This window comes from Chaetodon auriga, chromosome 22, assembly GCF_051107435.1.
Source record: "Chaetodon auriga isolate fChaAug3 chromosome 22, fChaAug3.hap1, whole genome shotgun sequence".
In the NCBI taxonomy this organism is placed as follows: Eukaryota; Metazoa; Chordata; class Actinopteri; order Chaetodontiformes; family Chaetodontidae; genus Chaetodon; species Chaetodon auriga.
Window position 1 is genome coordinate 7239529 of NC_135095.1, and position 25177 is coordinate 7264705.

General features: G+C 42.8%; 2 protein-coding genes across 2 annotated transcripts in view; one reads left to right on the forward strand and one right to left on the reverse strand.

The window, feature by feature from the left end:
- The window catches only part of LOC143314965 (copine-8), a 66542-nt gene extending 55786 nt beyond the window's left edge, over nt 1-10756 (forward strand). The window contains exons 17-20 of the mRNA XM_076722334.1: nt 1401-1503; nt 2593-2650; nt 2847-2920; nt 5416-10756. Of these exons, the coding sequence (XP_076578449.1) occupies nt 1401-1503; nt 2593-2650; nt 2847-2920; nt 5416-5604 (424 nt within the window). The 3' untranslated portion in view covers nt 5605-10756. The remainder of the gene's footprint in view (nt 1-1400; nt 1504-2592; nt 2651-2846; nt 2921-5415) is intronic.
- A 10624-nt stretch (nt 10757-21380) lies between these two features.
- Nucleotides 21381-25016, reverse strand: alg10 (ALG10 alpha-1,2-mannosyltransferase). The gene is made up of 3 exons (XM_076722595.1): nt 24675-25016; nt 23716-23913; nt 21381-23631 (listed from the first exon to the last, which is right to left on the reverse strand). Exons 1-3 carry the CDS (start codon nt 24837-24839, stop codon nt 22570-22572), a joined length of 1425 nt encoding a protein of 474 aa, XP_076578710.1. The 5' UTR covers nt 24840-25016; the 3' UTR covers nt 21381-22569.
- Between the last annotated feature and the right edge of the window lie 161 nt (nt 25017-25177).

The window sequence follows — 25177 nt, forward strand, 5'->3', positions numbered from 1 at the left end:
AATTTTCATTAAACTTCATGCACACTGTTTTACACTTGCATATTTGCCATTGCTGCTTATATAATGAACGTCAAATCATTCGAGTATGCGTGAAAGAACACTGAGTACATTTCACTCTGGGACTGACACTCAGCGTGTGTTCTCAGGTTTTCTGTAATAAGCTCCGTGCAGTGCGAGTGTTGCCAGGTAGCTAACAAGAGTTCGAGGGAGAGAGAAAAACTGGGGAAGCAAGCAGAGAAAGAAGCTGACAGCTGATTGCATGTTTGTTGTTTTGTGAGAACATAATTTATGCTGCAGGAAAGCCACACGGACACTTGGAAAAAAAAACAAACATTAAAGGACTATTCATGCAAGTGTGAAATTAAACGTACCCAAGTGAAGCTTCTCATCAAGTTACTTCACGTATTTATTGCAAGATAATTTACTGAAACTTAATTTCGCAGTTACACATGAAGAGGCCCTCAGAGGGGAAATGGTGAAACAAGCAGTAAGATAGAGGCAGCAGTTTACTGTCATGTCCTGTCACCTTAATACCTTTTACTCCTCTTTCCATCAAACCCTGTTAATGAGCCTCCCCCTTGGCCTTTGTCCACTCCTCTCTGAGATGTTTTTTTGTATGAATGAATCTAATTTATTTAACTGTAATTACATCAAAATCTTGATAGGAGTGGTTAACATTTTGAAAAATGCTTGCTCACTTTATTGCCACAAGTTCATGCCTTTACATTAAGTATGCAGCTGAAGCTGGGAGGCAGTTGGCTTAGCTTAGTTCTACATGAAGAGCAGGAAAAAATGGCTAACCTGGCACCTTAGTAACTGTTCACTTAACTTCTCCTCCCTGCCTCCTCCTCCTTCCACCTCTCTTTAGTTGTTTCCCCGTGCCTCCACCCCTCTCTCCCTGCTATGTTGTGATCATCTACAGTGGAAGGCACTTAAATATCAACTGCCTCCGGTGGGGAGGAGGCAGACGGACATATAGATCTAACCTCCCGGTGCAGAAAGGTGAAGCGTGGCAGAAGCCGAAGCAACTGAAATAGTCTCAGTGTGCAAATATCAGTAGCAGTCAGTTCACGACTCACGCGGGAGTGAAAGGTCACACTCGACATCGCAGGAGAAATTGAAAGCCGTATTGAGCTGAGGATCTATAGAAGTGATACAAAGATAGATGTACAGAGAGGAGGACGTGACAGATTAAGACGGTGGGAGTTAAGTGACATTTATTCAATGAGAAAAATAATTTTGAAAGAACTATTTTCATGTACTGTAGTTAATTTGAGAAGGACCAAAGTACTTCATTAAAACCGCACAGGACAATGCTTCACATGCTCATGTAATGAATAATCAACAGAAGAGGATGTCAGCACAGACATAACTACAAAGATGTGTCTTTTTGTGCGTAGGTATGCGGCTTCGGTGAAGGACGGCTCCCAGTACTTCGTGCTCCTCATCATCACAGATGGCGTCATCTCAGACATGGCTCAGACCAAGGAGTCGATCGTCAACGTAAGGGAAATTGCCGTAGCTGTATACCAGGGTTCATGTTCATTTGCACAGATCATAAATCCTCGTCATCATTATTTTTTTTGCTCCTGGGAGCTAAAATGTGGCTTTGAATGAAAGCTGGTCACCAGTTGTGCCTGTGTTTCCTGATTAGGCCGATCACTGCCAGCTTGTGATGTGTTGACGATGGAATCACTGCATGGAGAAAAGGCGCAGTGTTCAGTGTACACAGACATCAATTAATAGAAATCGTTCAAATGTTTGGTATTGACACGTAGTTTTACTATTTTTTATTTTTTTTTTAGTCTTTGCTTTGCCAGCCTGGCCTTTGACAGCATGTAATTCACACTCCATCCGTCCTCTCCATCACTGTCAAGTCGTAGCATGCTCCAGAGGGAAGCCGGAGCGCGACGGAAAACGCAAACAACATGAACAGCGAACGGCAGCCATTTTTGTGAGGGCAGTGATCCATCTCAGGCCTTTGAAAGCAGAGATAGAGAGGAGCGAAATGTTAGGGAGGAAAGGAGGCTGAGGGAGGAAGAGGAGGCAAAGCGGTAGAAGGAGGAGAGACCAGGGAGTGGGAAAAGAAAAGAGCAAAGAGCGGCGGAGACGTAAAGAAGACCTATACAGACGGGAGCAAGAAAATAAATGAGATGTTTTGATAAGATCATCTATTGCTCTGCTGCCCGAGGTCAACCCATTACTCAACCACACTGAGCACACACACACACACACACACACACACACACTGCTGGCCCTCTCTTTCTCATACGTCCTCTGTGGCACTTACACACATACCCGCAGACGCAAACACACGTCTTCTGTAAGCTGGCAGTGAGCTCAGGCTGCGTTGTTGATTCTCTCCTCTCTCATATTATTCACTGTGATGTCTTGACCCGCGTAACCTTCCAGCAGGTGTTGAGGAAAACACAACGATTCACGCAAATGTTTACACATACCGCACGTACGACTGTATACATGTTGGCGAGACATGAACATGGCCCTTGGAGGTTGTTTGTGAGGCGCTGAAGGAGACTGTATACGTCAAATCATAGCTCTTTTTTTTTTTTTTTTTTCCCTCCTCTCCTGCAGGCCTCCTGTCTGCCGATGTCAATCATCATCGTGGGGGTGGGACCTGCAGAATTTGATGGTAAGTCAACGCAAATATCTATTTCTGGGAAAATGAGCTCTGTTTCAGAGTTGCTGGTCCTCCTACAGCACTATCTTGGTATTTAGTATTTTGCGTCTTGCAGGCTTTCATTGGCACTCGGTCTGTTTTTCAGAATTGCACAACAGTGAGAAATAATGCATATGTGTGTATTTTCTTTTATTTGTGTTCTTCTCAGCCATGGTTGAGTTGGACGGCGATGAAATCAGAATCTCATCCAGAGGAAGATATGCTGAGAGGGACATTGTTCAGGTACACACTTTGTTTCTCTCAAACCATCCCACATGAAACCACATCCAAGATTACAGACAAAGCTGAATTATCTTAAAAATAATGGATTTTGGATAGAAATTTTCAGGAAGACATTCTCCCTAAAAATCACAACTTTGCAAGGGATTTATCTGGACGTGCGGAAAGATTTGTGTGCAAGCCTCATCTCTGTATTCTTAAAGGCAAGAGACTAAAAAAACATCCATCCAGGCCTCTCAGATGTGTCCTTGCAGACAGACACCTGGTCACCTCAACCTCATGGTGCACCAGTCCACAGATGCCAACATGGGCGCACAAATGCACAACACACGAAGACACAGGGAGAAAATGGCATGCGCCCCGGGGTCTCACAGCCAAGCTGCTCCAGCTGCAAGCGGAGGCCATCTTTTTTTCTTTGCCCCTTTGGCAGTTCTTCCTTTCAGTCCTCCCATGCAGAGTTCGGGACATGACTGAAAAACAACCCAAAATCTAAGCCATGATTAGTCGTTCCGTCAGCCTATCAATCATCCCTTCCATGTACTCATCTTTTTTGTTCATGTCTTTTATGTGTACCCTTATTATTATTATTATTATTTATTTTTTGACAAGCCTTACTTTTCACATTTATGTCACTGCGTGGCACCAAGACAAAAAGAAGAAATGCAAACATTCACAGTGAGCGGTTTTGTTTTTTTCTCCTCTGTGACCTTTATGCTGCCTCTGTCATATCTTGCTCCCTCACACCCTCAGCCCACGTGGGCGAGGAAGGCACGCTCGTTAGCTGGCTTTTTAACAAGCTGAAGTACACACACACACACACACACACACACACACACACACACACACACACGTAGAAAAGACCCAGAGATGGTGCACAGCTAAGTTTCAGTACTAGAACATTACACCAGTTCTGCCTACAGGCTCTCATTATCAGCAAGCTAATAACCCCGAGTGACACGGCGAGGTTTACTTTTCGTAGCGAGGGCTTCCAGCACAAATTGGCCCCTCACATGATCTTTTGACTGTAGGTGACAACAGCTCATTAAGTAAATGAAACAGAGACATCCTCACATCTGTCCTCGTTTACTTCAGTAACAGTGAGCAGTCTTCAGATGTAAATAATGAGTCACAGCAAGGTGGCCTGATGGTTAAAGAAGTCAACAAAATGCGTCCAGGGATTCTTCAGCGAAACGTTGAAAAATTTCGTCTAATAAAAAAACAGTGCCTGTTTTGAGGTGAAGTGGAGGCACGGTGTGGCTCTTATTCATTATTCTTTATTTTACTTACCGTTTTGGCCATTATTTCTGTTGGTTATAATAACATTGCACTCACCAAGTTAATGAGATCCAGGTACTCAGCGACCGCTGACGCTGACCGGGCAAGAAACGCACTGTCAGAATATCAGCTTAGAGAGAAGGAAACAGTTTAGGTTAGGTTAAGTTATCTGCACCACTGTAATTGAAGGTAAAAGCTTGAGTGAGTATACCTACAACAACAGGTGTTTTTGGAGCATTCCGCATTTTTCCCAGTCTATAGAAAGGCTTCAGCACCGATGGAATCCCTGACCTCCTTTTATCTGCATAAAAATGATCTCAATGAGCTCCACCCAGTGTGCAATACAGATTTGATACTTGCCAGTAAGAGCCCAGTCCAACGCTACTGGATTGGCACACCCATCGTGCCACCTGTTGAGATCAAGACAGAAAACTTTGTGCCAGATCTGTCCTCATCTTCCTCCCCGTCTTCATCTATTTGATTGGGGATCAGTGCCGGCAGGCCCTTAGTTGAGGTATTTGAGGTGGAATCAGGAGAGGAAACGTCAGATTGGTCCGTCTCTCGTCGTAATGCTTTCAATATATGTGTGACAAATGGCACATTTCTGATTGTTATCAACCAGTTTTTGGAGTTGCTATTCTGAGCATTAGCAGTGCCGATCCCCTGTTTGAACCTGCATGCTTTCATCCCAGTATTGGATCACAGTCATCCCAGACATTCGTTAGGTCCTCGGTCTTGGTATGTAGCTGCTGGCTCTGTGCCCCACGTGGCACCAGCAAGCTTTAATGGCTGAGTGTTTTCTGTAAGAGCATAATGTCACTATTTGCACATTTCTTACCTCCACATTTTCGGCTAATTTTAGTCACCTTAGTGATCGGATTTTTCTCCCAAGTGCTGTTTAGGAGAAAGTGTTGACATTCAGCACATCCAGACACCAGAGCTCCATCTGAGAAAATAGGGCGAATCTGCGGCATCTTTTTAATTAGGGTAGACTCTCTTCTCTGTGCCGGGGCCAATTTATGATCTAGGCTGCAGAGATGATGTATATTGAGCTTCTACTGAACAAAGCAACTTGAAGGAAAGAGGATGGATTATGTCATCCATGTGTATGTTTCTTTCCTCTTCCCTCTTTCCTCTCCTGCTCCCCTCTTATTTTATATTTCCCTTTCTTTGTTAAGCGGACAGTATCTCCTCTCACTTCATCTACTTTTCTTCCCTCTCAGTTTGTCCCATTCAGGGACTACATCGACCGGACGGGGAACCACATCCTGAGCATGGCCCGGCTCGCCAAAGACGTCTTGGCCGAGATACCCGACCAGTTCCTCTCCTACATGAGGACCCGCGGGATCAAGCCGTCACCAGCGCCGCCTCCCTACACGCCGCCAGGGCAGCCGCTCCAAACCCAGATATGAGGAGCCAGAAGGAGAAAGGTTTTGGAGTCAGGGGTTAGCTGAACTTAATGCGCAAAATACTTCCATTTCCCTAAAGCCGCTCTCCATGCCTCAGTGTCGTGGGTCACGGTGGTCTTTCTCCAGTTCAGGAAGCTGCATGTCGGCCAGGAGAGTGTTGCTTTTGAGGACAGGAAAAGCCAATGAGAGTCTGTTTACTTCCACTGTCAAGCATTCCTGTTACTGTCTGGAATTTTTATTTAATTTTTTTTTTCCTGCTTGGGAAACCTGGACAGGCTTTTGGACAGAGTTCGAATGAGAGTCTGAATTCAAGCTGGGAAGAAAAGAAGCAGCGAAGAAAAGAAAAGGATGAAGACATGAAGGACACCTCTTGGGACACACGGTAAAGAGAATGTCTCCAGACAAAACAAAGGAATCACTTGATCTTAAAAGGACCTTTTCTGTAAATAACTGGACTCATGTAACTCCTTCTTTCTCTGTCTCTTTCTCTCGATCTCTCTCCAACTCACTCATTGTTTACAGTTAATGCTAACAAGGATTTGATACTTTTATATACACAGTTTCAGTATGAAGCTTGTAATTTTCTCTCTCTCTCTCTCTCTCTCTCTCTCTCTCTCTCTCTCTCTCTCTCTCTCTCCTGACACGTGTGTCAGGTAACAGCAGTGCAGGTCCTGGTAGCCCTTCTGTACCGTACCGTACCGTGCTGTACCGTACTGTACTGTATTCTGGTGTTTGTATTTACCTTTTGCATGAGTGTAGCCTCAGTCAAGTGCATGCATATAGTGGCCCTGCACTACCTCTTCTACCCGCCTGTCTGTCCGTCTGTCTGTCTGTCTGTCTGTGGGGGGTGAGTGTCTGTCTGCCCGCATCTCCATTTGTCACCACATCCTGTCTGTCTGTCTGTCTGTCTGTCTGTCTGTCTGTCTGTCTGTCTGTCTGCACTGCTCTCAGGCCTGAGAAGTCTGTCTTTCACCCTTCTGCAGCTTTTCTTCCTGTCTCTTTCTCTCTCTCTGTCTCTTCTCTGCCTTTTACTCTCTTTTGCTAGCTGTGTTTCCATTCAACCTTTTTTTTTTTTTTTTTTTTTTTGGCAAGTTTTAATAGACAAACTGAACAGAAAATGCATCATTTTTATGCTCATCATTATAGCGATGGCTTTTATTACAGAGCGTATTCAGCTTTATGAATGGTTGATAGGTCAAATTCATTTTTGAAATAGGAAAATATCATTTCCTTTTCTCATCTACTCTACACTCTCGTCGCACTCATTAGGTTAAATTTTTAGTTTGCCCTGTACCAGAACCTGTAGTGCTAATTAGCATATGCTAGCATGCTTACACACTGGTGAACATAATAAACAAAACTGCTTAACATAAGCACGCTGATATTGTTATTGTGAGCACGTTAGCTTGCTGATATTAGCATTTAGCTCAGTGCAGCCTCACACAGCAGACGTAACAAATGTACTTTCCTACATTTCAAGTGCACGTTTGTTCAAGCCAAGCTGATGAAGATTCAGATGGTGCATTTCTGTTTCCAGTATTTCGTATTTTTGCGTCAAGGTCTGAATGGAAGCGTAGCTGCTCCGTCCCTCTCTGTCTCTGTTGTCCTCCAAACTGCCTTGGCAATAGGATGCCCACATGCCCAGGGGTTTCATCTCATTGTGTCGTCTAACACCACATCCCTTCCCCGTGTCTAAACGACAGCAGCTGCTCTCAAACAAAGTACTGTTTGAGCACAAAGAGCCCAGTGGTCAAAAATGCAGAAAAAACACACCTTCCCTATGTTGGCTTTTCGTTCCATTTTGATTGATTTGGTGTGTATTTTATGACACCTTTAGCTTTGATATAGCTTTTTATATGTTTGTTTTTAATGATGTGTATTTATATGTGCCGATCATGTGAAAAAGAATGACTTGTGCGATTCCTGTCTGACGAGTTTCCAGTTTAACAGTGGTAAATGAATGAGAGATGTTTCTGAATGTGTGTTGTATGTAACAACTACATCTTGAGATGAAATGTTGAGAAAGTCTTTCTCAAAAAAAAGAGTGAGTGAATTCCATTGCTGCACCAACATGTGAAACACTATCCTCACATGATTCTGTGGTGTTAATGCTTACATTGTTTGTGTTGTATCAGAGCTCCGAAGTCGTTGGTTCAGAAATGGACCTGACGTTTCCAGATGCTACAGTCCATTTTAACACGTCTGATCATTAAGGTCAAAGCAGCAGTCAGGATTAGTCAACTATCTGTTTAATGCACAAACAATTTAAGCATTAGAAATCCAATTTTGAAGATACAAATAAATACATAATCATTTATGGCAAATACAAACACATACATTCTATTTAATGTCTTGTTTAGTATGAGTTACTGTCCACCACATCCTCCACTGACTTACTCTGATGTCTTGGAAAGCCGAGACTTTTTCATGAAATCACCATGTATTCAGATATTAACCCAGCGCAACTGACACACACTGAGTGTATGTCAGAAACAAATATGCCTTTGATACACGCTCATTGTGCCAACGCTAACGCTGACATACGTAGACGAGTGGGTTTTTTTCCTCCTTTGTTCTCAAAAAAAAATCTCCTTTCTCATCTCCTTTTGGGAAAGATTTTAAAAAGGGGGTAAATTTGCAGATCATGTTTGAATCCATGTTCCAGGTGAATATAGTCTCTTTCAGACTAATCTTTTCTTAACTCTTTGAGCATTTCCAGCAGCAAAAAGTTTGCTCGTGACTCAAAGGTGCATCACTGACTGACAAAGTGACAGCAGAGTGACCAAACATGATTATTTGTGACATTTTTTACACTTTGTTTTGAATATCTTGCATCGCTGCCTTGTCTTGTTGCTTGACATTCCCAACTTTATCTTTCTTTTCTCACAGTCCCCTCCTGCACTGTGACTGTAACACAGTGCTAGTAAGGTTGGACTAACTCTGTGTGTGTGTGTGTGTGTGTGTGTGTGTGTGTGTGTGTGTGTGTGTGTGTGTGTGTTTGCTTAGCTGGTGCAGTCACACTCGTGTAGCCACCCACTGTGTTCAAAGCATAGCTGGACACATCATTAGGACTGCAGGTCAGAATAAGGAGTTCATTACTGCCCAGCAGATATACTGTAAAACACATCCTCCAAACTGTTCCAGGGCCAACACTGCAGGGGCCACCTCTGGGTTTATTAAAGCTTTTGCTGACTGGAAAGGCAGAGAAGGATCTTTTTGGGAGTTGGGCTACCTGCTTGAAGTCTGCTAAGTGTTAGGTGTCAGTCCTCGCTGACGGTTTAGCTGGAATCCCCTCTGGCAGAGACAAATCTCTGTTCATAGACGCAAGTCTGCTGTGGACACAAGTGACAACTCCTGGATGATGCTTCAGGAAAAGGACGGTTTAGGACAACTTGAGTTTTGCTTTTGTTGCATTGTTCTGTACTCATGAAAGTAATTACGAAGTTTAACAGTAGCACAAGTAGAGAAGAATCCAACTGACTCCGTAATGTCAGTTACAAAGCAATATATGTCTAACGTTTGCTAGCATCTGCTAACATTAGCCACTGTAAGCTAGCGGTCATACCAGACCAAGTGAAGGGGTGGTGAAGGTGTAGACCCCTGCATGTATTCAGTAGAGAATTTTTCATGTATGTTACCTTTTCATTTCATGTACACAACCAATCAGAAACCAGAAATGTTAGAGGTGAAGGTAAATGTAGTCATCTTCCACATGACCCTAAGCCATGTCTTTATGTTTTCTCACTTCATAATTGGCTGAACAGATTCAAATCCAGGACATTGTTGCGCTGTGTACATGGTGTATATGGTGCACGACACGAACAGCCTGCAGGATGCCCATGTCATGCCCTCTGAGTGGCTAACTACCTCCTGTTTCCAGTCACGTGTTCTTTAGCAAAATCCTTTCAGGGTCTCTTACTTCACACTCATTTCACCAAATTTTACGACGAGGCTTGTCGACCAGGACAGGACACAGTTTTGAGGCAAAAAAAAAAAAAAAAATGCAGCTTACAGTATATAAGCGACCTGACACCTAACTGTGAAATGTAATCACTGCAGAATATTTAATGTTGTCATTGAAATACCACTGGATTTTTTACTGTGAAGACAGACTGAGTGTGGTTTGAAATCCCCTCTTTGAAATTTTTCATAGCTCATTTCAAGTTGTTCGACGAGGGTTCACAAATTCAGGAAGATGTTGAAGATGCGCAAAGTTAATTGGTAAATTCGGATCTAAAAGTCCAAATCTGGACCTTCTGGAAAGTTAAAAGAGGCGAGTTCAGCCTGCATTCACTCAAATGGGTCAGTTCAAATGAAAATATACCAGTAACGTGAGTTCAGTGGTGTAACATTTTGATTGTTTTGGCCTTTCTTCTCTTCCATACACACACACAAACACTCATTAACGCCATCGTCATCGGTGCCAGTTAGTTTCTGTCGGTGTGCTTCGGGTGTTTTCTTCTTCTTCTTAGAATTCTTACATTATTTGAACTTTCCATCAAATCGCAACAGCTCACTAACTTTGCCAAGCCCCATGAAAGTGCGAGTAGAGTGTGTGTATGTGTGCGTCTGTGTGTGTGTGTGTGCATGCTTGTTTGATATAAATATATTTTGGGCGAGCGTGTGTGCGTGCCCTGCGTGGCACCTTTCTAAGTGTGTTTTAATAGACCATGTGAGGTGTTAAGACACATAAGATCTTTGTTTACTAAAGCTATCCAAATAATATATTGTATGCTCATCATATCTTCTTAACAACGTGCACTATGTTTGCATGTACAGTTTTACAAAGGATGCACCAGTTCCTTTTGTTAAAAACTGAGTGTTTTGAAATATAAAGCTCTATATGAAAATTAACTGTACAAAATGGCCTTAAATCTTTCACTGACTTTCTTGGGAATTGTGCGATGCCTTCTTCAGAAAAATGAATCGTTTCAAGGAATTTATCGTGATCTATTTTGTGTCAGTGTTTTTATTGCTTTCTAGTGTATTTTCTTTGCACAAGTTCAATGATGGGGAAAAAAAAAAAAATATCTTGTACTTTTTTGAAACCGTGATTAATCAGAGAAAGCATGGCTGAAGTACTGATTGTCTGATAATACATATAATAGATGACTATTTCTGTATCGGACTATGGATTTTTAAATAAATATTCATATTAAACACAACATTTGCTGGAGCTCGCGGGGTTTTTCCTGTTTCCCTTCCCTTTGTGATTGTCCTTTCTCTCCTCTCTCCACTCCTAGCTTCAGGACTAATACGTGGTTTTCTCCCTCTAACAGGATAATTATACGACATGAAAGTCTGCACGCCAGAAACACACAAAGCACCACTCGCCTTCAGCAAGGCACTAAAAGCTGCTGCAAAACATCAGAAATGCTCAGTTTCAAAGGCGTGTCACTGGGGCATCCTTTTGTTTCTCTGAACCACTTTGAGTCCGGGCGTAAATCCGTCATCTTCCTGCTGAGGTGGCAACTATTTCCTATATTAATTGGCACATGCTTGAAGAGGCAATTAGTGAGACTGTCACAAAAATTGCCAAATTTCTATTGTCTATCTGCCGGGGGTTGATAGAGTTCATCAACACTCAATAACTCAGCAAGTACTTTGACAGGTGCTGAGATCCCTGATTTTCAAGTCACGATCCAGCTTGTTTTTGTCAGCGTTTTAGGGGATTCTCTGTCTCGCTCCTGCCGCTCAGAGCGATGTTGCAGTGGTGAATGTTTTCCCCCCGCTACTGTGAGAGAGGTTAATAAAGGTCATTAAAACTTAAAGGTTTTAGATTTAGGGGTTGCGGTTGTTAATAGGTTGACATTTTGGGAAGTTCCGCTCTCACGCTGAGGGTTAAAATAGAGGATTGATACCGCACTCGTGAGCTGGAGCCGGAGGGGCATTAGCTTAGCTTTGCTCAGCATTAAAACCAGTGGAAACAGCTAGCTTAGCTCTTGCTAAAGTTAACAAAACCACCTAGCAGCACCTCTAAAGCTCACCAATCAAACCATTGTACCCTGATACAAACAGAGCTTTACAGGTGCTGCAAACAGGCTAGCTGTTCCAAACCAAACCAATGTTAAATATTACAATCACTGACCATCAGCTGCCTGTCACATAACTGCGCTGTCTATTAGTGCAGCTTTAACTCACATTCACAAACCTCTAGCTCTCTATATTAACTACAATCCCTTTCACTCTCTCATCACCTTTATATACACTACATATCCATATGGGCTGCTGTTTATATGACATAACTTCACTCGTCTAACTAGCAATTAGTGCCATTCCTTCAAACTGCCGCTCACTGTCATCTGTTTCTGCTTGTAACACAGATGTGATGATTGGTCTCATACCGTTGACAAGCTGTCAGCATCAGGTTTGTCACGTTGGTTAACAGCACAGAGGACGATGGAGAGTCAACAACATGTGGTTTTGTTGCCAATTATCTCCTTGATTGGAAGACGTCAACAACGAAATATCAAATCAGACTTACCAACAAAGAACACAACGAATTAACAAATGCTAGTGTTTTAATTACTAATTGAATATACTACATGTGGATGATGTTCACTTTTTATGTACAAAAAGGTGTAAAATTGACTGGACAAAAGGAATTTTCCAGATAGTGTGTCTTGTGTTTAAAGAGGTAAGACATCTGGAGTAAATACGTCAACATTATGTTGATGTTAAAGATGGCTGACGGTGACATGGACAGATGCAATCAAGTATGCACACAGTTCGCTGCTGTCCACAGGGGCCCCAGTCAATCACCATCAGCCCTCTCGTGTTTATCAGATAGATGTCAGCTGTTGGCTCATCCATTTTTCCCCTTCATAAACGCACTCAGAAATTTAGAGAGCGGGCAAAATTGGCTGATGAATTTGCCTCTTTACGGATCAGCATTTGCATTTGTCTGCGAAACAAATTCACTCAGCCGGCCCACTAAAAATCAAGCCTGAAATCACGGATCGGCGGCCGGGTTTGTTCACCTCCACGTCGAAGAGGACAGCAGTGAGTGAAGGATTCCCCATCAGCAAAAATTAAATCTGCTTTTTCCACATATCTGCATATTCATCATTTTTATGAGCCACCATGTTTTAAGATCTAATATTCAGTCCTTGTTTTATGGAAAAAGTGAGATATTTAACATCTCAGAAGATGGATCTTTATGGAGCAACAGAACACAACATGTTTGACACGCTTTCATTCATTCTGCGTGTGCCTGTGGGGGCAGGTCATCAGGGTAATTCAGCTCACCTGGCCTGATTGCATGCTGCTCTACTTAAGTTAGTGGCATTCACCAAGACTGGTTTGATTTTCTGTGCTGCACAACATCCCCACGGCGCCTATTCCACTCAGTCATGCATCTCATTTTTAAGTCAGTGCTGGTTTACAGTAATGGTTGTGTGGCAGCTTTGAAAAACCACATTTTGGTTCTAACAATTTGTCCACTCTGACTGTGATGAAAACAGCAGGCCAGCAGCACCACAGCAGGTCCAGCCACAGTTCTGCTGTGTGCTCACAGCCCAGAATGCACAATCATGCAGTAGCAGAAAAACAGATACACTTCACAAAAGACGCTTCCAGCTGCAGAGACGTGTGCGAAGCATGATAAAAACGTGAGCTGTTTCATGTGCTGTCTTTAGTTTTTTGAGTATTAAGTACCTGAAACGCCACCTTGATGTTCTTGAACGAGCCATAAACCAAAGGGAAAATGAACATTTCACTTGGAAGTTCATGCTCTGTAATCATCTTTCATTTGTTATGTTAAATATTTAGGACTAAATAAGCAGCAGCTGAAGTTAAAAATACACATTTAAGGAGAATTTATTAATATTTTTACACTTAAAAAAAAAAAAAAAAAAAAAACAACCTCAAAAATCCATCAGCTGTCAAGTGGAGCTTAATCCTGCTTGGTGCACAGAAGCAAGTGAAGGTGCCTTTTTTCCAGCTGAGCCCCAGTTTGAACCAGTTAGAGCAGCACAGAAGAAAAAAAAAACAAACACAAAGGTGGCTTGTGTATTGTCGGTTCCATTTACTGGTGGTCCAGCTGAGCACCTGAGGCTAAATTTACCAGAAACTAAGGCAGATGGTTAACAAAGAAAAGCCAAATCCAGTCATTTGCAATAATAATTACAAAAATCCAATTAACAGCTTTTTAAAATATACTTTGTGTCCATTTCCTTCTCTCAATGCTTTTTTGGCATTTGGGATTACTTGCTCTTACTTCCCTTCACCATCGCCAACAGTTTGACCTTTACAGGTCTTTGCTGGCCACGTCAGAATATTAAAAGATACACACTAGAAGGCCAGTTTTAGGGGAAAAGATGTACGCATTGACGCCTCACTGACAAACTTGAATTCAAGGTTTAATTTGTCCATACTTCAATACTACTTCATACTACAAAACAGCACCTTAAGCTACTGCTCTCTGCCACAATCGTCAGCTACATTTAGAATTTGTATGACTTACACTTACAGCCGGATGATGATTTTATCTCACTGTATGCTTTGGGTGTTTGTCATGCATGAGGCGATTTGTGACTTTCTGCCTTGTGCATGCCTCAGGTTGCTTTAAATAGCTTTATTTTCCCAGCGTCCCTCGAGGGAAAGGGAGGAGATGGATGGATTGATTGAAGGGCGAAGAGAGAGGCTGAGAGGGGGAAAGGTGCTAATATCACTGTCAATCAAGATCCGATGCGACGGCAGCAGAGTGAGAGAGAGTGTTTCCTGACACTGTGAGGACAAACACAGCTACATGCTCCATGCACAAAAACACACATAAGACACAGAGGGGTGACTGAAATGAGCAGCATCAAAGACAAAGTCAATCAATCGATTTATTTATTTTTAGGAATTTATTTATGTGTCTGATTTAACTGTATAATGTAATTGAATGTGATTTCATGTCCAAAAATGCTAATGAGTAAATGCAATAAATAGATAAATAACAACTCAAGCAGACAGAAAACAACAATTCTCAGCCTTTGGGTAATAAAAGCCATACTACAAGGAAACAAGAAATAATTCCTTTGCTCCCTAATTGTTTAAATCTTTATTCACCTGAATAATCATGTGGTAATTAGTTGATACAAAAGGTCGTGTGAGGGGTTTTTTCCCTTTAAAAAGACTTGATGTCTTAATGCTCGAGTAAGCCTAATGAACACTGTGGTCGGTGTCTGTCAACCAGGGTCGTAATTATGTTCGCTTGTCACTTCCTGACACAGTCTGTAGCTTAGCAACCTGCCACGGAGATGGAGCTAAAGTTGGATCTCATTTGAATATTCCACAGGAATTAAAAAAACAGAAAGAAACTCAGGTGATTGGTGCAACAGTTAGTGCAGAGGTGCATTTTCTGGACCTGAAGGTGGCATCAGGATACCTCCAAGTGTCTCACTCAGGTCGCCCGTCAGACTTTTACAGCATGCTAGTGAGCTGCATGTGGGCAGGTTGCATAATTACTGTGTGCCATTAATAAAGCAAAACACATGTTTTGGCCACTCCGCCCACTGAACTCCCACTGTTCTTATATAAATAGAACACTTTGTCCATGTGCTGTAATTGTTTTCTTTACAGGTGCTAGGAGATGGTACGTGGCCGGTGCGTTCAGGATCACGTCTTCTGAGCCCACTGTGTAACATGCAAAGGTGGTTTTACAGCGTGCAGTATGTAATGTTCCAATGAGATTTCTATTTCTGTGAAAAGCAGAGGTGAGAGTTATATCTTGTTCAGCTTTTTTATTTTCTTCTTCTTTGTGTTACTTCTTTTATTCTACTTTAACTTTCATCTTCATGACGGAATGCTCAAACAGATGCTCAGATATCCTGACTTTTAGTCCCTGGCTCGGGCCAATCTTCACTCTGGACCCAACCCACAAAGCAACCCAGCAGTGTCTTTGATTTGACCCTCCCTGCTGTGCAAAATCCCCATTGATTGTAAGGAAGACTTTCTGTTAAAAAATTTCCAGTCTCCAAGGCCAAACCGAGGTATCCCTGATGACATAATCAGAGGAGATGACCCTGATGACATCATCATGCAAAAACATTCCCATCAACTTCACCTTTACTTTGTGTTTAGGGCTAATCAGTAAATGACAGCCAGCTGCTAAACTATGACAATGAACATGCAAAACATTATACTGTTATTGTTAGCATGCTGTCGTTAGCATTTAGTTCAAAGTGCCATGTTTCCACCACATGTGGTGCGGTTCTGCTTGACTTCGTCCAACTGTTTGATTGATTCACATTTCACACAGACAACTTGACAAACACTATCATGTCACTCCAACATATCCCACGCCTGTTGCTACTGCGAGACTTGCAGAATAAAGTTATTTTGACTCGCCTCCACAGCAGCTCCAGTGTCTTGGTAACATACAGCGCCGTCTGCTTTGCCATCTGTTTCCTCGCCTCCCTGCTCTGTGTTTACTTCGCTGAGGGTGTGATGCCGGCAGAAAACAGCCTCATTAAGTCGCATTCTGAAGAAAACAATTCACTGTGAAAATACATTAAAAAAAAACCTTCCTGTGAATCACGATTACACAATGAGATAATGAAGCAGTGATCTCAAGAAAACTACATTTTATATCTCACAATTGTGGGATCATTAAGTTGTGATCTCAAGAAAGTGGGAGCAAAAGGGCTCTCTGGAAGGCGGAGGGAGCTCTGTGATGTGATGTGATGAGATGAGCCAAATTAAACACCCAGACAGAGCTCCAACCACGTGCTTCTTCATTATAGTCCACAAACACCAACAAGGCTGAGTGAGACAAAACACCAGCTTGGCCACTCAGCTGATGAATGGTTTTTATTGTGCTCGCTGTGTTTAATCAGTAGACACACACTTGCACACACAGCAGCCTCGCCTTTGTCTCAATTAGCAGTACATATGAGGCCACTCGTCCCCGCTAACCCGGCTTGATGTATTTTGCATCGCAGCTGAGGGTTTCCGTGTGGCTCTAACTGTTTGTAAGTGTGCGTGTGTGACAGTGTGTTTCCACCTCGGCAGCCGATGCATTATGCAGAGGGACAGGAGGCAGATGTGCGGGGTGTGAGGAGCCTCTGTAAGCTTCTGTGTGTGTGTGAGAAAGAGGAGGTAATGGCTCACTGGGGAAACTGGTGAATTTCTGTTGCGTTTCTGCTCTCTGGTCTGACAGTGTGAACGCCTCCCCGTACATGTGAACGTGAATACATGTATGTGTGCTGACATGTGGACGTGTGTGTGTAGGAAGCTGACTGATGCACAGTGACGGGTGGAGTTCGAGTCATCTGACAGCGGTGACACCACTGCTGACTCCACACGTTCAAGCACTCTTTGTTGGGTTTCTGTCGCTCCTCTCGGACTCACAGAGGGAAGTAAGAAATGATTTGTAAATAAATTGCAGACAACATTCAGTCGATTCAAAGTTAAAGTTATAACTGGCGTGAGGAAACATCCAATAAGTGCTTACAGGAAGTAGTCCCAACAGTTAGTCCCAACTACCACTGAGGTCACCTGCAAACATGACACTAAAACATCCACAAAGGTCATAACACCTTTTGGATGGTTCAAGAAGAAGAAGAGTTTTAACTCAACTATCAAACTGGTAATAATTTAACTTTAAGATTTACCAGTTAGAAATGATAATAAACAAGCAAGATGTAAGCAAATATCGTTTGTATGGAAAAGAAGTGCTCACAGTGATGAACCCACAGGGAATTATCACCCGACTCTGTAGTTCCCCTCAGCTCTGCGGAACATTTTAGCCTTTTCAGCTCATTGTTTTGATTTTGTGGCCCACATCCCGCTGCACACGATCTGACAGGACTGCACATCTGACAGAAACGCTGCCAACGAGTTGGTGGACATTGCGGCGCATTTAGCAGCTAACGGGCCAGACATTAGCCAGGAGGTGGAGACCAAAACATGTGCCAGGCGGCCAGATAGACGACTCCAAATGAATGCTAATGTTACTCCATGTCTGCTGGGGGTGCAAATATGCAAATGTTTATTAATGCATTTATAAGGTGATTGCCATACTAAGACCCTCCCAGTGAAGCTCCTAGCCATCAGGTCTTAAGACGCAGAATTCCTGCTTTGCATGTAGTTACACATATTTGTCATACAGGTCAGATCATGATTCAAAGTGGCTAATTTTTTTATGCAAGTGTCAAGTCGTTATTGCTAACTCCAATGAGCAAATTAATTTGTTTATTGTGAGTAAATTTCTATTTATCTTATTTGTAGAAGCCAATTTTTTGCATCGCCGCAAATGAATTTAAAGAGCTTTTTTGAAACCTCGACTGACTGCTCTCACAGGAGAAATAATACTGCGAAGAGGTCTTGAGATGATCACGACTTCTTATTAAAGAGAGACATTTATTCTGAGCTCTAACAAGCAGGACCCCTGTACTCTCAGCTGAGGAGACAGAGTGGAGAATGAAAAGGTCTCTGTTGTAGCCACCCACTGTAGGGGTGATGATAATTAGCAGGAATGGCATGTGCCTTGCCTTTGAATAATGTCACTGACAGTTAAAGGCAACATATTGCTTCTCCCCAGAAAATGAAGGAAACGGTTCAGTTAGACTCAGATTTGTCCCAAAAAACTGCAGTCAGTCGATGCTTATGCTAATGTGCTTTTGCTTTAATGTGCAATTGTGTCCCATATTGCCTGCACGTCTCCATTATCCAACACACATCTCGTTGACATTTAACAGCAGCCCTGCACACACTTGGTGTCAGTTTTGTTGAAAAGAGCTCAGAGAAGCGTCTCGCAGTGAATCATCAAGTTGCTGCCTCTGTTTATTTAAGTGCTTCCAATCTGAAGGAGCAAAGTTTTCCCATTTTGCATTGCTTAAGGTTGACCGGGTCAAATACTTGACTTGATTTTGATGTGTATTGTACTGTATCTGGTGCACTGTTTTAGCAAAAGAAGACAGTTACCAAATAACCTTTTCGGAATGAAATCGTGAACTTCTGACTTGGATCTTCACGAACTGTGTGCTGGTTCTCTCTGTTCCTATATTTGTCAATTTCTGACAGCGGTGTGAGAAAGTGCAAAGTACTGTCATTAATCAGGAAAGTGGGAGATCAGTAATTACAAAACACCACGAATGGAAGAAAAGTAAGGAAGCCTGATGACAGATGTTGCATGCACAGCAAACATCTTGGAGTCTTTCAGTATCAAAGTGTCTTTACCCATAATTAACTTTTCATCTTTTGGTGAGCAAGAAAGACATTTGTAGGCGTGGGCATGCAGTACATGAAAAAACAATGTGTTACAGTCTGTTATACAAGTACCATGATTGCACAAACACTTCTGAGTCTGTTTTTTCATTTGAAACTGAACTGCAGCAGCAGTAATTAAAGTCAGTCACCTCTTCTGTCGTGGAATTCTTACCGTGCTGTCATATCGTACCTGTTTCCTCCTCCTCCTCCTCCTCCTCCTCCTCCTCCTCCTCATCGCCTCCCCCTCTGTCCTCTCTCATCCAAATGATTTCTGCTCCTGCAACTTTTATGTAACCTCAGAGAGTGATTAAGTAAGGATGCAAACATTTTAAAAACAGATCTATCTCAGTCACTTTCAGCGTTGTCCTCTCCTCACCTTTGGCTCCAGAAAACTAATAGTTCTTTCTTGAAACTTCTTTTCAGATGAATTGCTCAGAGCCTCTGATGTTTACACAAATTAAAGTCTGTGAGAAAAGACGTGAAAAACACAGAGTTTCATGTGCATGATGTGTGTTTCTGTGCACATACGCTCAGAGGCTGTGTAAAGGCGAGAAAGGGGAAAGAAACATATCTTTTATATGAGCAGTAATTAGCATAGCACCTCTTATGTGAAAGTTTATTACTGACAAGTTATGTGCACAACTAATCCAAGCTAAAATCTGCAAATCTGAAAGTGAAAGTCCACCACTGAGTTATGCATATGTTAAACTTTACATACATTTTCCATGCAGCCCAGAATTAATGACCACACAAACTGGAGGCCTACATGTGGACCACATCAACCTGTTTGAGGATGTCCATATACACAGACATCCAGTAATTTTTGCTCCTCATCTACCCCTTTAGTTTGTCTCCTTCTTATCTAACGCACAAAAACACATCTTGTCCTGCACAACCTACCAAATATCTACTGGTCACATCATTTTGCTTGCTGGCTCATGAGCTGGTCAGCTGCAGAATACTAAACAAAAAAAAAAAAAAAAAGGAAAGAAAAAGGAAAGCAGCCTGCAAATCTCAATTTGGTATGCTTAGATGCTGCTGTGGTCTTTTCTCTTCAGTATCACCGCTGATGCTATAACATGGCTTGTAAGCTCCAGCAAGATGGTGAATGAATGTTGGAACCTCTTGACTACAATAACTTGAATCGGAGATGAATGCAGCATTAGCCTGCCAGCTGCTGTCAATAAATCATTGAAACGACACACCACTTCAGAGATTTAAAACTTACTCTGATGTCATTTTTGATTGATAATTGTGTTTCCACTTTGACTTAAACTCTTGAGTGTGAAATTGTTTACTCCTCAAATATGTTTTCTGACTCCTCAAAAGCTCTGTCATAAAAAACTTCCTGACTCTGAGGCCCAATCAGTTTAACTCTCTGACTGTGGTACCAGTGGGAGGGCAACCAGTTTTTACCAGTTTTCCTCAAACTGCAATCAGGACAGTAATCAGATATTCTACATTATCCAAGGACAAAGTACAACTGCATTGTGAAATAAAACAAATTTACAAGTGACGGCAGCACCTCTCACTCAGGCTGTAATTTTCCAAATGGCAGAACACAGTAATGATAAAAGTCTAATCTGTCCTTTCATCAGCCCCAAAGTGAAAATCAATGAGACAGTGAAAAGGGAAAGAGAGAGCCAGGGGCGTTTAGTCAAAGCCAGAGCACAACAAATGACATACTGTGTATGAACACACTCCTGCAAAGCCGCCAACACCGCGTCTCCTTCACACCCGCTCAGAGTGTATGAATAGTGTAATCAACATTTGAATAATGATCCCAGTTTGATTTTATTAAAGTCTCTCCTGTGAGCCGGCCCCACACTGCTCGGTGTAATTAGAGGGTAGTGGTGAAACGAGATGGAGAGCAATCGTTGTGTTCTTTTTTCTGTCTTTTGCTTTCACTCAAAGTAAAGAAGACTGCTCTGAATTACTATCAGCAGCAGAGCGATCAATAGGTTTTATGATCGTCATTATGTACAGTAGAACGTCAGATCCCGCTAATCAAATCCGGCTGCCTGGGTTCATTCTTTGTTTGCTTTTGTCGAGCTGTGATTTCATCTGAAAGCGCTGGCGTTCGTTAAGGGCTGAAAGTAGATGGTCATTTGAACAGTATGAAAGCAGAAGTGTCTCCAGGGCCGGAGCCACACTCAGCATTTAGTTTGGTTTTAAACAGGCATGAAGGGCTTCTGTGTTACTCAGCGGTGAAAGCATCACTTAAGAGGTACGCTGTTGAATTTAGAACCAGTTTGACTTTTTCATTTCACGTTGAAGCGCTCGCTCAGGTCATAGGAAGGTGTAGCTTTGTGTTACAGCTCCTCCTAGTGACTGATTCTGGCTGTGCTCCACCTCCACCAGCATTAATAATATTTCAATATGTTATATAAAACCTTTCTCTGCAAAGGACGGTTCAGTCCTGTAGATACTTTAAGTACATTTTGGCTGTTTGTACTTTTGTGTTTTAATGAGTGAAATCTTGAATTTTCAGTATTAGAGTATTTTCAGAGCAGTATTGGTAGTTTTAGTCAAAGAAACGAGTACTTCATGCGCTCTATAAATAAACCTGAGACGTGATGTCGCAAGAGTCATTTTATTCAAAGGTATACACAAGCATGGGAGCAGAAAAGAGCTGGATGGACATTAAATGTGGAACATAAGCACCAGACAAAGGAGTAAACACAGACACAGAGGCAGACTGATACAGAAAAGGGCCTTTGTGATGAAAAGCATCTGGATTCAGAAATGATTTGTTTGAACAAGTCATACAAAGTCAGCTTTGTTACCAAATCTTATCAAGGTATGTATCCACATAGAAAAATAACTGAAATAAAAACACATCAGGCACAGCGAAAATGGCCGACAGAAAGGGGAAACGCACAGCAGGAGAGACCACATCATCCATTACAATGAAACCACTGAGTGCAAAAACATAAAGACAAACGAAAAAAACACTTAAATTAACAACGAGCGAACACATTTCTGAATCACCTCCAGTGGATCTTTATGGCTTGGTCAAAGTAAAAAAATCTTCAATTTAGCCCCATAATTCTAAAGTCGCGTGTGGGTCAAATAAGTCCATCAAAAAGCAAAAATCTCAGTCGTTACAAAAACATCCCAGATGATAAAAATCCTCAAGTTTACAATATGGCTGTCATTTTTTGGTCTCTTTAAATCACATTTACATCTCGTGTCAACCGTCACCAGCAGTCCGTTCATTGAACTGCGCACACTATTTACACTTAAAGTACAAAACAGTTTGCCTCAAGCGGCTTGTCCCCCTGCAGAAAATGTCAAAAGTACAAGATTATTTTTCCACCCTGGAGACGAATCAGCAGACAGATTTTATACAAACAGCAAACGCTCATCGAAACGGACCATTAGAATTCAGACCGGTACCACTGATTTTACAACACTGATGCCTCTACTGTATTGTCTACGCCAAAAGCTGTAAGAATTTTTACATTTTCACAACTGATTCACAGTAAATCTACAACCCTGTTGCAGCGTTTGTAGCCAGAACGCAGCAAAACTCCATCCTGAAAACCTTCAACATCAAACTGAGGATCAAAAGGTTTCTGATTTTCAGTCAATCCCGACAGACGACACCGAACACCGTTTGGTTACACTGTACAAAAATGTTGAAAACATGTCTGTTTCTGGGAGGCTTTTCTTTGCTTTCTGAGATGCCGTGGTCCTCTGAGCAAATCTTTCGATGCTGACGTGCTGTTTTCAGTCTGGGAACTCGTTAACTTCCCTTCTCTCTTTTGTTCACCACATGAATCTCTGTGTGGCTGTGCTGTCTGGCCAGCGGAAGGTCTTACTGATGAAGATGTAAAGTGTGGCAGCATTGACCGCCGTGTACAGAAGAAACTCCACAATGAGTCTGGGAAGAGAGGGGAGAGGCATGTGCAGGCGGTACATCAGGTAGGGAACGATGAAGTACCTGAACTCCAGCAGCTTCTGGGGCACGGTGGCAGCCAGGAGGCACGCCAGGAACGCCAAAGTCCAGAACAGCGAGCGCGACTTGAAGGAGTCCAGAAAATTCCACCCCGCGAACACGTACGCTGGGACGAGGAGGAAGCGCACCAGCTCGTGCTGCTGGAAGAGCCTCTTCCAGACGTAGAAGGGAAAGTGGCGGTTATCTGCCAGGAGGTACCTGTGGACGAAGGTGAACTTCCACACCAGCAGCAAGGAGACGCCAGTGACGAAGAGGAAGAACAACGGCTGTCTTTTCAGAGCCTGCAGGAAGCGAACAATGCGGTAGTAACACAGCGAGACGGGGAGGGAGAAGAAGAGGGCGAAGGAAAAGAAATAGAAGAGCTGGGGGAAGTTGAGGCAGGCCTCGTGGCTCGTCCTGTCACCCACCACTATCCCATCATTCAGCACCACGAACACCAGGAAACCCACGCCGACCACCGCGTACGGCCAGGCCACCAGCAGCACTGCCTTCACGTGACTGGGCGAGGTGAGGAACTCGAGCGTGAAAAGCATCACCTTCTTAGCTCCGCTGAACGACAGAGGGACCTGGGACGGAGGAGACTTCTCATCCCTCTTTTTCGTGTGCTCCACCCTCCAGGCCTCGTCCATTTTGGCGGCCACCAACGTGCCCGCACAAAAGGCCACCCAGATGATGTTGGTCTGGCGGAAGAGCACGGAGCAGACGCCGAGGAACGCCGACGCCTTGTGGCAGCCGTACAGCATCATGAGGTAGGTGAAGAGGATGAAGAAAGTAGACCCGGCGTCGGTGTAGTAGAGGAAGTTGAAGAAGTAGAGCACGGGGAAGGTGGACAGAGACAGCGCTGACAGGACTCGGCGTGAGGTTGTTCGTGTCTGGAAAGGCAGGAAATGTGATATCAGAAAAGAAGGAAATGACAAGTTCACTCAGGTGTAATTGTAATCATCGTTTGGAAATACCTTCTCCCTAAGGTGCAGTTTGCAGATGAGCAGGTACAGCAGGTAAAGGTTGCCACAGTTGAACAGAAGGTTGACGAAGCGCAGCATGGCGGTGGAACACACCACTGCGCCGGTCAGGTCAGCGAGCCACACCACAGGCTTGATGACCCCCACAGAGACGAGGTAAAGGCCCGGGAGGGTGGTGATCATCGGGTCCCACTGCACAAGGATCAAAGAATTAAATCAACCCTGATGATGTCATAGTGATGTCATCCGAGATATCTTGTTCTGGGCTTGGAGACAAGTTTGCAACAGAAAGTCTGCATCACAAACTGGAGACATGGAGTTGGAAAGACATGGGTGTTCACCAGACCGGGGTCAAACAGACGACACTATCAAGTTGCATCATGGGGAATGGAGGATCTGCTTGGTTCCATTCTGGACTAAAAGTCAGAATATCTCGGCCTCTGATGCTTCAATTTTGACCGGTCCTTATTTAAAATGTGTCTCTTAACACTCCCAACTTAATTAAAGTGAAATACTAAAACACCGGAGGGGCCCTTTAAATTTTGTTATGAAAGTCTGTGATGCTCAACATTATCTACTGGTCTTCAGAATTTCGTGCTATACACGAGACATAGGACAACTTACACAGTGCATTATATAAAAATAAAAGTACGTAAATAAGAGTAACTGACTTGGAATTTGAAAAAAATAAAATGAAATAACCGATGACGATCCTTTAATCTCCTCTTTCTTAGAGTCTGCACTGGGCTTGATAAAGCTGGCCTGCATGTATGTTTCAATACTTGTAGGCAGATAAACCTCCATTAATGCCTTTCTATAGGTTTGACACGGAGATTAAAAGGTCTCCACGCTGCAGCATCATTTTCAACAACAGGAGCTCCGCTGTTAGCTAACCTTAATCCGCTAAACAATGAGACATTTCATGGCTAGCGCGACTTTCAGAAAGCACCCACCTCGTTAAATTTCCCATGGCAGTATTTCTGAGCTTGTGGCACATGGAAAATCTCGTCCATGTACGGCTCCCTTTGCTCTCGAGTGACTCTGGAGAACAGCAGGCAGGATATCAAAAAGTTGGTGCTGCAGAGAGCAGTGAAGATGTAGCCTTCAAATTTCTCCATGTTTGATGACGAAATCCGGTGTAAAAGTAAGTGCGGTTCAAAGCTAGCTGTAATAGTGTTGTGTGAACCGCATAACGATTAGATTCGTGCGTTAAAACCACTGAATGATCTCAGTATTGAAGGAAACTGGCTGCACTCGGTGCTGTTTTGATAAACGGAAGAGTTTTTATTTTTGACAGCTGGCGGTCCGTTTCAGAAACATGCTCGTGTCGGTACAGAAACAATTTTTATTAATTCCTAGGTTATGTTACGTAGCTTAGCATCATATTTCTATCAAATAATAAGCACCATAATTACACGTATTATATCTTTTAAATGCTAATGCTTTACGGTTCCGT

Coding starts and splice junctions, on each gene's coding strand:
- alg10 (XM_076722595.1), bottom strand. CDS start 24,839: ATGGAGAAATTTGAAGGCTACATCTTCACTGCTCTCTGCAGCACCAAC. Junction 23,914..24,674: donor GCCATGGGAAATTTAACGAG/GTGGGTGCTTTC, acceptor ATCCTTGTGCAG/TGGGACCCGATGATCACCAC. Junction 23,632..23,715: donor AACTGCACCTTAGGGAGAAG/GTATTTCCAAAC, acceptor CTGCCTTTCCAG/ACACGAACAACCTCACGCCG.